This window comes from Podarcis raffonei, chromosome 1 (assembly GCF_027172205.1).
Source record: "Podarcis raffonei isolate rPodRaf1 chromosome 1, rPodRaf1.pri, whole genome shotgun sequence".
Lineage (NCBI taxonomy): Eukaryota > Metazoa > Chordata > Lepidosauria > Squamata > Lacertidae > Podarcis > Podarcis raffonei.
In genome coordinates this window covers 125455726-125466678 of record NC_070602.1, presented here as the reverse complement: position 1 = coordinate 125466678, position 10953 = coordinate 125455726, and the positions used below count along the sequence as shown (strand labels likewise).

At 42.4% G+C, this 10953-nt stretch overlaps 1 protein-coding gene and 1 long non-coding RNA gene across 2 annotated transcripts in view; both read left to right on the top strand.

Annotated features, from left to right (window-relative positions):
* LOC128399731 (uncharacterized) overlaps window positions 1-10953 on the top strand; it is a 212623-nt gene that overhangs the window by 49394 nt on the left and 152276 nt on the right. The gene's annotated exons all lie outside the window — the stretch shown is intronic.
* C1H2orf69 (chromosome 1 C2orf69 homolog) lies at window positions 5118-8630 on the top strand. The gene is made up of 2 exons (XM_053361307.1): window positions 5118-5598; window positions 6926-8630. Exons 1-2 carry the CDS (start codon window positions 5233-5235, stop codon window positions 7757-7759), a joined length of 1200 nt encoding a protein of 399 aa, XP_053217282.1. The 5' UTR covers window positions 5118-5232; the 3' UTR covers window positions 7760-8630.

The window sequence follows — 10953 nt, the reverse complement described above, 5'->3', positions numbered from 1 at the left end:
GGTCCGGAGGGTCACAAAGAGTCGGACACGACTAAACAACAACAAAAATGCCCATTCAAGGGAACGTCGTCAATCGCAAAGCAATGGCAATATTTGCTTGCTAAAGTGAGGTCCAGATTACTGCACTTTGGAGCAAGCAGCAGCAGCAGCAGGTTCTCTCTTACAACACTCCATATTTTATGACATTTACATCTTGACTTTGCTACAAGGAGCTCACCGTGGCATAAATGCAGTGCCGGATTTACGTATAAGCTAAACAAGCTATAGCTTAAGGCCCCACTCTCTTGGGGGCCCCCAAAAAATTTAAAGGGAAAAAAACCTGGATGTACATTTCCAAAAATACGAGATAAAAAACAAATACAATAAAACCTACATACAGTTAGAGCTTAATAATTATTTCACTACAGTCATGCCTCAGGTTGAAGTAGCTTCAGGTTAAGTATTTTTGGGTTGCGCTCCGTGGCGACCCGGAAGTAGCGGAGCACATTACTTCCGGGTTTTGCCGCTTGCGCATGCGCAGACACTCAAAATGACGTCACGCGCATGTGCGGAAGCGGCGAATCGCGACCTGCGGACACAGGTTGCGTTCGCTTCAGGATGCGAATGGGGCTCTGGAACAGATCCCATTCGCATCCAGAGGTATCACTGTATTAATATACTTCTTAATTATATTTCACTATTAATATACTTCTTCTTAATTGTCTTTCAGTTCAACAATTACTTTGATAAAATACATATTTTGTTATGTGCAAATGGCTTTAATAATAATAATAATAATACCTTCATTGTAAATGTACAACCCATGTACAATGAAATTAACCGAGCCTCCCTTCCCCCCCAAACACTCAATCTCATTGTACTCTGTACTTGTCACACAACACATTAACCCCGAAAGTCAGTTGCACTATATTATTTTCCGTTCAGCAGCCTAACAGCCCACGGATAGAAACTGTTTTTTAGCCTGTTGGTATGACTGATTACCTATTAGGTCCATAAATATAGCATATATTCAACACAAAATACAGTGACAATTTGTTGTTGACAAAGGACAGCTGGACATATAAAGGGCCCCATTACCTTCAGTAGCTTAGGGCCTCATCAAACCTAAATCCAGCCCTGCATAAATGCCATGGTTCTGCTCCCCGTTTTGGTCTTACAACAACCCTGTCACCCAGTAGATGCTTTGATCTCAGCTCCATCTACCTCTCTTGCAGCAAATTCTTCCTATATTTTTAGATTGATAGCCTATTGGCAAGGACTTTATTGTTTGTACCGATCTATAAGGTGGTCTGGGGGCCTTTGGGGGCTGAAAAGTGGAGCGACAATAACAATTATTAATTGAAACAAAATTTTGTGAGATAATTTAAGGACAACTAGAAAATGTGAGAGTCACACAGAGACAGCTATTGCAGGGGGAACCCTCCATGTAAAAAACTCAAATGTTAAAACTTTACAGTTGTGCTGCCTAATCAGTTTCTTAACAAATGTCAAAAGAGTTTGCTGGTATATATACTATCACTGAAAACCTTATGGGTAAATCTAATAATCAGATGGTAAAATATAGGATATAGTAAATTTATTATTCAAGCTAGAATGTGCAGCACCATCTTGTGGTGATCAGAGTTCATTTTATATTTAGAAGTCAATAGAATATTAGCTAGATAACAAAAGTATATTTCACATTAAAAAGTAACAGTGTGATCCTACCCACCTCATGCCACCTAGATGAGGGAAGGATCGCTATTAAATCACCTTTCACCAGCAAAATAAAACATTATCCTTACACTGACAGAACGCAGCCATTCCAAAGGACACAAAATGTGTGGGGTTGCAGCAGGAAAGCAGCGGAACAAATAAGATGTGCAACAATATGTTTTATTTTCCAATGAATACTTCGTGTTCTGTGGCTGCTGAGAATGATTATTGGGCTGTTCTTCTCCAGTTAGTGTTTGTTTTTGTAAAGTTTTTTGTACTCCTGAAAACTTTGAGGTTGAAACAGTATCTTCCGCAAAAAGGATAATGGGCTTAAGTGCCACATATTTCTAACTGCAAGTGTGCTTGCACCACATTTTAGGAAATGTAATGAGAAGTAAAATCACTTTTGTTGGTAAGAAGAAGAAGAGTTTGGATTTGATATCCCGCCTTTCACTCCCTTTAAGGAGTCTCAAAGCGGCTAACATTCTCCTTTCCCTTCCTCCCCCACAACAAACACTCTGAGGTGAGTGGGGCTGAGAGACTTCAAAGAAGTGTGACTGGCCCAAGGTCACCCAGCAGCTGCATGTGGAGGAGCGGAGACGCGAACCCGGTTCCCCAGATTACGAGACTACCGCTCTTAACCACTACACCACACTGGCTCTCTTCACCGGTTGCATTAGCATATATAAAAAACATTTCAAAATAAAATATTACTAAAGGATGTCAGATGTAAAATGCACATTTAAAACAGCACAATTAACAAGAGAATCAAAGATTATCATAAGCTAATAATAATAATAGTAATTTATTGATACCCCGCCCATCTGGCTGGATTTCCCCAGGCACTCTGGGCAGCTCCCAACAGAATATTAAAAATGTGATCATATCAGCTGTTGTTGCTGCCAATCCTGCCAATGGTGGTTCATGGCAAACAAGCGGCTGTGGAAGCTCAGGCTCAATGACCTGGGTTGGTGCTAAGAGACAGCCAAGATGGTCTCTGGCCTCTTCAGCAGCCTCAGCTTTTGTAGTTGGAGTCAGTCATGGCACTGCCATCGCAGGCCAGGTGGGAAAGGCCTGCAAGGCAGAGAGCAGGTCTTCCAGGCCTAACAGCCAAGGTGGTCCAAGTTCAAGGACACATTTTGGCTGGGAAAGTATTCTTGGAGGGTACAGAGCAGGACTAATGAGAGGTGTGGCCTTGGAGAAATGTCTCAAGGGCCAGACAGAGGTATGGGAAATGCTGGTGCCAAGTTATTTTGCACCCTAAAGATAAAGGTAAAGGGACCCCTGACCATTAGGTCCAGTCGTGGCCGACTCTGGGGTTGTGGCGCTCATCTCGCTTTATTGGCCGAGGGAGCCGGCGTTTGTCTGCAGACAGCTACCGGGTCATGTGGCCAGCATGACTAAGCCCTTCTGGCGAACCAGAGCAGCACATGGAAATGCCGTTTACCTTCCCGCCGGAGCAGTACCTATTTATCTACTTGCACTTTGACGTGCTTTCAAACTGCTAGGTTGGCAGGAGCAGAGACCGAACAACGGGAGCTCACCCCATCGCAGGGATTTGAACTGCCAACCTTCTAATCGGCAAGTCCTAGGCTCTGTGCTTTAACCCACAGCGCCACCCGCGTCCCTCCATTTTGCACCCTAGGCAAGGCTAATGACTTGCACCTCTACATCCACCAACTTGCTAACTTTGGTTTTCAAAAACAGATGTGGGGGGGGGGGTGAAAGAATAAGTTATTCAGGTGGCAGACATTTTGCGTGCATCCAATTGACATGCGACCAACATGCGTACCACTTTCGGCTCCGGAAGGTGATGGAACAGGCTTAAGTGTGACCGCAATGACCATTGCACAATGACACCCGCACAAACAGGGTGTTGTTGCCTGGGCAACAACCTTTGGTTCTCTTTCTCAAATGCAAAAGAAAATGTTTTAGCACACGAATCATTTAGAATAATATTGTAAATTAGTATAAAACAGTTCACCCTGAGGTAAGTGCCCTGGGACATGGCCCTATCCCAAGGTGACCCCATCCTTAGATAGTGAAGGAGCAGCTTAAAAAGGAGCCCGTTTTTTTAAAAATCAAAAAATCTTGGCCAAAAATTGGAAATTACAAGAAGTACCAACAGTGGAGGAATGGCAGATGAAGATGATGGACTTTTGGGAGCTAGCCGACCTGACCGGAAGAGTCCGCAACCAGAAGGAGGAGGAGTACCAAGAGGAATGGAAGCAATTTAAAGACTATTTATCTAAATATGTTAAGATAACCTAAATAGAATTACTTGCTTGCCCAAGAAATATGTTAAATTATTTTTGTATGCCACAACTGCTGCTCTTATTTTGTTAGCTAAAAAGTGGAAAACCCAAGAATTACCAACGATAGAAGAATGGCAGATGAAGATGATGGATTTTTCGGAGCTAGCCGACCTAACCGGAAGAGTCCACGACCAGAAGGAGGAGGAGTATCAGGAAGAGTGGATTAAATTTAATGATTATTTAGTTAAATATGTTAAGTTAAACTAACTGAAAACAGCTTGCAGATACTTGACTTAGGATTTTATTTATGTTAAATGATGATTTAATATGTTTAATTTCATAAAGTGAAGATTTAAGGATGTTACTGTTTAAGTTAAATTTTATAAGAATTGTGACTTGGGAAACCGTTAAAAGGATATGCAATGAAATTCAACCAAGGGGAAGCAGGGAAGTCACTTAACAAAGTTAATAAGTGTAATTTTCAATAAGGCTATGATTTATGTTTGTTTGTCTTGTGTGTTTGTTTGTTTGTTTGTTTATAATATTGTGAAAACCAATAAAAACAATTTCAAAAAAATAAATAGAATTACTTGCGAGTATCAGATAGCCTAGGACTTAAATAAGTGATGCTGTAGAAGACTATGGCAAAAAAAAAAATAATGAAAAGAAAGAAAGATGTTACCGTAATTGACCAAGTAAATTTTATGTGAAAATAGTTTTGGAAAACTGCTACAATGATTTATATGGAAACTCAGCCAGGGGGACTGGAGGAAGTCACCCAACAATTTTAACAAAAGTGGAATTATTACAGTTAGGATAAATGTTTATTTGTTTGTTTTTTGATGTTTTCTTTTTATTTGTTTGTTATAAATTTGGAAAACATTTTTTTAAAAAATGGGAAAATAAATAAATAAATAAATCGTCGTACTTATTTGCATAAAGTCCTCTCTCTGTTTTTGAAAGAAAAAAATCCGTTACAGAACTAACTGAGCGCGCACTTCCCCTCTTTGAGCTTCCCTCCCTGCCACCCACACCCAATCAGCGGAGAGGAACCGAAGCTTCCCATCACACGATAGGGCGACTCTTTCCCCGCCCCTCCCCTCCCAGGAAAGCTCCTTTCGCTCCCTCTCGGGCGCCTGCGCGGTCGGCGTGACTCCGCCCCGGAGGCGTGGGCGGTTGGTTGGCTGGCCTGTTTGTTTTCGTCTGCGGAAGCCGTTGGGAGGCCGGTCAGTGCGCGAGCGCGCGTGAGGGAGGAAGGCGGAGCTCTCGCCGCGGAGGCTCCATGAGCAGGCGCTGCCCACCTGCCTCCTCCGTCCTGAGGGGACTCGTCGGCTCCGCATTCCTCTGCCTCGCGCGGACTATGAGCCTGCGAGGAGCTCCGGCCAGCTGCTTGTCGGGGCCCTCGGGCGGCGGGAGCGCCGGAGGAAGCGGCGGCGGCCGTAGTAGTAGTAGTAGTAGCGGCGGAGCCTCCTCCTCCTCCTCGTCGTCGCCTCGGCTGAACCTGCCGTGGCTGCGGCTCCCTGAGGTGCCGGGCGCCGAGCCCTTCCGAGCCAACGACGTGCTGCTGCTGCTGCCGCCGCCCACCGCCGCCGGCCCTTTGCCGGAGCCGCCTCAGCATCATGTCGTCTATTTTCCCGGGGACGTGCAGGTAAGGCTGAGGGGAGGAAGGTACCCGGCGGCGGTGTAGGAAGAAGGGAGCCCAGCTGCCTTTCAGAGAGCCTGGGAGAAACGGATCTTGCCTCTTGAGTAGACGTGGCTAGTTAGGGTTTGGAAGGGGTCCCGAGCGTCATCTAGTCCAACCCCGCCCCACCGCAATGCAGGAATCCTTTTGCCCAAGGTAGGACTCGAACCCGCGACCCTCGAGTTAAGAGCTTCATGCTGTACCGAAAGAGCGAGTGGCGTGTTATTTCCTGAGGGATTCCGAAGCTGCGGACTGATGGAGACGAACCTCTCCTGCCACCTCTTCCTGTTGGATACCCAAGCAGAGGTGATTTTCTGGAAGAAGCCATAGCTTCTGTTTAGGCCCTAAATTTTTTCAGTCCGCTCGCCAGAACTTAATATTTCTTGCTCATGATGCTGGTTTTTCCAGCTTCTGATGGAGCGCCTGTGAAGGTTAAATCCTTTCGACCAGGAACTCTCTGGCGTTTTTGCTCCCCATGTTAAGATGTGCATCTCTCCTGCATAGTTCCGTTTGCGAGTGCAGACTGCTTGTAGACGTATTATGCAAGAGATAGCACACAGAATATTAATAGAAATGCACAGGTGTAAGCACCAAGGAGATGGTTGGTTGGTGCCCAGTGTAGAGGGAAAACTGGCACTTGGAAGTTTCTTCACTTGGTGCTCTTCACCATGGGCATAGCGAGGGGGACAGCAGGCCCCCCTGAATCAAGTAAATAAATAAAAATACTTAACTAAAAGTAGGAAGATTTTGACATGTTTTAAAAGCACTGTATACCAGTAGTGACAATGCAGAAGTTTGCAAGGATTCTTCATCATCATTGGATGAAAATTGAGAGTGACTATTGCCTTGGTTGCTGGGGCAGGGGGTGGGTGACAGGTTGGGAGGAGCTAGAGAAAATGCCATGATTACTTGAGAAACTGTACATGTTTGCTTGCAGGGAAGGTGTTCCAATGTTCAGTCACTTTAATATGTCTTTTGAGATGAGGCAGTCAGAGCTACAAAGTATTCTAAAGGTGTTCACAACTTTAAATTATACAATGGCATAATGATACTTGATTTGTTTTCAGTCTCTTTCCTAATTATTCCAAACATTTTAATTCTTTCAGTTGAGATTCACATACTCCACTTTATGCTGTTTTCTAATTTCATTTTCAAGTGCATGCCTTATTAAAATTTTGTTGGTTGCCAAGAATAACCTTTCCCAGCAACCTACTTGTACAATTATAATTTAAGTGATTAATTGTGCATGTTGTGTTCCAAATAGTAAGGCTCTTTATATGTTGTTTTATTTCAGAACTATCATGAAATTATGGTTTGCCATCCAGAAAATTTCCAGTGGGAACAATGGTGCTTAGAAAACGTTGCTTCTATTCTGGGTCGCCGTTTCCCTCAGAGTTACATTTGGGTTATAAAATGTTCCCGTATGCATTTGCACAAATTCAGCTGCTATGACAATTTTGTGGCAAGCAATATGTTTGGTGCACCTGAACACAGCACTGATTTTGGAGCCTTCAAACATCTTCATGCATTACTAGTTAATGCGTTTAAACTTGCTCAAAATGTTCTTCTGTCTCAGAAAAGCCTGTATAATTTCAGCAAGGATGCAAAGGCCATTGCTTGTCAATCACCTACTGTTGCTACTACTAATGGATGCCCCGCAACGGAAAGGGGAAGAGACTGTGAATATTTCAACAGCTCTGCCATGAACCTCGTTGAGCCTTCTGTGATTGGTGAAGCATCATTCACTTTAATAGGGTTCAGTAAAGGTTGTGTTGTCTTGAATCAATTACTTCATGAACTAAAGGAAGCTAAAAAGGAAAAGGACACAAATGCCTTCATAAAAAACATAAGAGCAATTTACTGGCTCGATGGTGGCCATTCTGGAGGAAGCAATACTTGGGTGACCTACCCTGATGTGCTGAAAGATTTTTCAGAGACTGGGATTTCAGTTAATGCACATGTTACACCATACCAGGTATTTGATACAATGAGGGCATGGATTGGAAAAGAGCATAAGAGATTTGTGCAAATTCTGAAGGAGCTTGGTGTAAATGTAAATAGCCAGCTTCATTTTGCTGATGAAGCACCTTCCTTAGAAAACCACTTCAGAGTTCATGAAGTATTCTGACACAGTGAATATATCAAAATACTCTTGTTAACTGCAAAAATACATTTTAAACTTTGACTTGACAGTTTGAGAATGTGGTTTCTCCTAAGTCCTGGAAATGCTGTGTGCCCTAATACTTACTTTTTAAGACCTTCAGTGAAGCCAATCTTGTCTTGCTTTTGCAACTGAGGAGCAACAACAAATTCCTGGCTTAAAGAAATTATTTTGTTCTGGTTGAAACGATAAGATTCCTGAGGAAAAGCCACACCAGTTCATCTGACTAATTTTCTGAACATCAGTTGGAACTAATGTTTGCTTTACAAGTGTGGATTTTTGTGAGTAGAGTATTCAGATCCGGGCTCAATAATTTGCATCCTAAAATGTTTTGGATGGCATACATTTATGAGTGTTGAGTATTTTTGAATGATTAGTCGCTTTTATTATTAAAACTAAAGAATAAAACAACTAATCATTCAGAAATACTCAACACTCAATTCTAGAACTAAAGAACTATGAGATAACATGGATTATGTTGCCAACATTGGTATCTAGCCCCTTGGCATAGCCATAGCACAAGCAATGCAGTAAGCTGGTAATGTTGACATGAACTGTGTCTATGGCTATGCCAAGAGGCTAAATATTCATAACAACTAAGTATAAATGAAACTTTGCATGGGAAATAAGGTGCATAATGACTATACTGTTGCCTTAGAGGTGCTGTGCAACTTCTAACCATTGCTGAACATCTACTAGTGAATAACCTTTTTTAAGACTTAAGAGTATTAAACATCTATTTTTGTTAAGTGACCAAGAATGTATTATCTTGCTGCTGTTTCAACATTCCCTATTAATATGAAAGCTTGATTTAACTTAATGCATTTTTGAACTTTTATATTGTGAGACTGTTAGGCAATTGTGGCAAATGCGTTTTGCTAAAAATCAAACCACAGATTCTTACAGATTGATAATCTTGAAGGTTATGGTACATCTTAGAATAATATTAGTTGCACCAGTCTTTGGAAAATTTCAGATTATACTAGGAATTTTTCCAAAACCTGGTGCAACTAATATTATTCTAAGATTTGCCATAACCTGTAACATTATCAACCTGTAAGAACCTGTATGATTGCCATTTGATAACCATCCACATGGTTAAGAATTTACAGAGAGCTATCGTTAAAGTGACTGCAGCATCCATAGACTATCTCTTACGAGTTCCTGTTACCAAATGGCAATCATACAGATAATGAGGGTTTTTTCTGTAGCCGGGATACCAATTTGCATTACTGAATGTTAGGAGCAGTTTTGCAGTCAGCACATTCCAATCATATGTTTCTGCAGCACTTTTGATTTACTTATGAGAAGTAAGCAAAGTTTTTGCACTTCCATTTGTGGAGCTCACTTTACAAAATAATTGAAAGCCATTCCTGTTGGGGTGGCTTAACCATCTGTATAGTGACCAAAATTTGTAGATTTTAGCAGTGACAGTTCTAGTATCAATTTGAAAGCTGATGTTGACCAGAATAGTGGAATAAGACTAACTTCCATAGTATGAACATGTTAAGTTGGTTTTCTGTGCCAATAAATATTTTTTTTCAATGTGGCATACAGGAAACTACTGTTGGCCTTTGAAAGCTGCTTTTATGAATAAGCAATTCATTTTCCCTACATTAAGTGTTGATATATTTTGAAATGGTTCTCTTACCAGTTTAGCAACTGGCAACCACTTTTTCACTCTTCAAATTATTTTCAGTTTTAATTAAGAATGTTCATATTGAGTCACCATTCTTAATTAAAACTGAAAATAATTTGAAGAGTGAAAAAGTGGTTGCTAGTTGTTCCAGTCAGTACTTAAGCTGTTCTGATTGTTGGACATCTATTTTACAGTGTTTTTAAAAAGGCTGCCATGTCGGAATGAGACCGACAGCTTTCTATAACCAAGATGAAAGATTTCTAGTGTTTAAGGAAGAATATATTAAATCATGTTCTGACCTTGAAACATCATCCCCTTGGGCAAAATGCAAATGAGTAGAATCCTGTGCTGCTGCTCCACTTAATGGGATGTCTTTTAATCCAGTGGAGGTGTCGACTAATATGAAAGGAGGTGGTATTCTCCTTTTTTCCCTCTTACATCCCACTGCGTCCCTCAGTCAGTTCCAGAGAGTTGGGGGATCCTCCAGAACATCATAGAACACAATGTGGGGGATTACAGAGGGAAGAGGGAGAAAATTGCCTCTCCATGTCTTACGCTAGCAGATGCCTCTCCTGTGTCAGAAGCTGTTACATAATCATAGTGGAAGCATTGGATTTCATTCAGTGACTATAATGCTTGCCTGTTTTACAGTCATTAAGAGTATTGTTACCCATTCATGTGATAGAATGCTGTTTTCTCTAAATTGCTGCTGTTGACAAAAGGAGCTCACTGAATAATTTCTCCAGTGTTCCAAGAGAACACCCCCCCCACCTCCTGCACAGACCGTTGTTTCTCTAATAGTAGTGCTTTCATTAGGGTTCCATGCTTCATCAGATAAATCCACAGCTCTTGACTAGTTGCTCTCTTTTAAGTACTCCCATTTGACGGCAGCAAATAGCAGCAAAAAAAGATTGCACTAGTTTAAAGCTGCTTGCTTTAAACTAGCCAGTCCCCTTCAAACACTCTTTAGGTTTTGGTCTAGAAATGTGAATGTTACCTTCTCATATACCAAGTATGTCTATACAGGAGACATAGTCATCTACCAAGGCAAGGTGGACTAATTAAGTTTGGCTTTAAGAAACAACCAGGCAAATTTAAAGCACCGTATTTTTCGCTCTATAGGACGCATAGGAGGGGGAGAACAGGGGGAATTTTTTTTTCTTGTTCTGCCCCTCTAAAAGGGCAGGTCGCAGCCTTGCTGCTGCCCCCCGAGCTTGTGGGGCTGGCGGTGGGGGGAAGCGCTGCTTCCCTGAAGCCTTTGGAGCGCAGGTGCACTCCAAAGGCTTGAGGCTTCGGGGACAGCCTTTCAAGCCTCCTCTGCGGAGGCTTTGCGCAGCCATCCCCAAGCTAGAACAGTGAGACGGAGGGCTGCACAGCGCCCCGTCTTGCTGTTTTGGCTTTGGGGATAGCCTTTCAAGGCTCTGCAGTGCAGTGGGGTGAAGGCACCCTGCGGAGGCTAGAAAGGCTGTCCCTGAAGCCAGGACAGCGAGACGGTGTGCTCCGTCTCCCTCTTCTAGCTTGG

Excerpts from the sequence above, each read along its gene's own strand:
- C1H2orf69 (XM_053361307.1), top strand. The coding sequence starts at position 5,233 with ATGAGCAGGCGCTGCCCACCTGCCTCCTCCGTCCTGAGGGGACTCGTC. Across the intron at positions 5,599-6,925 it reads ATTTTCCCGGGGACGTGCAG|AACTATCATGAAATTATGGT; the intron begins GTAAGGCTGAGG and ends GTTTTATTTCAG.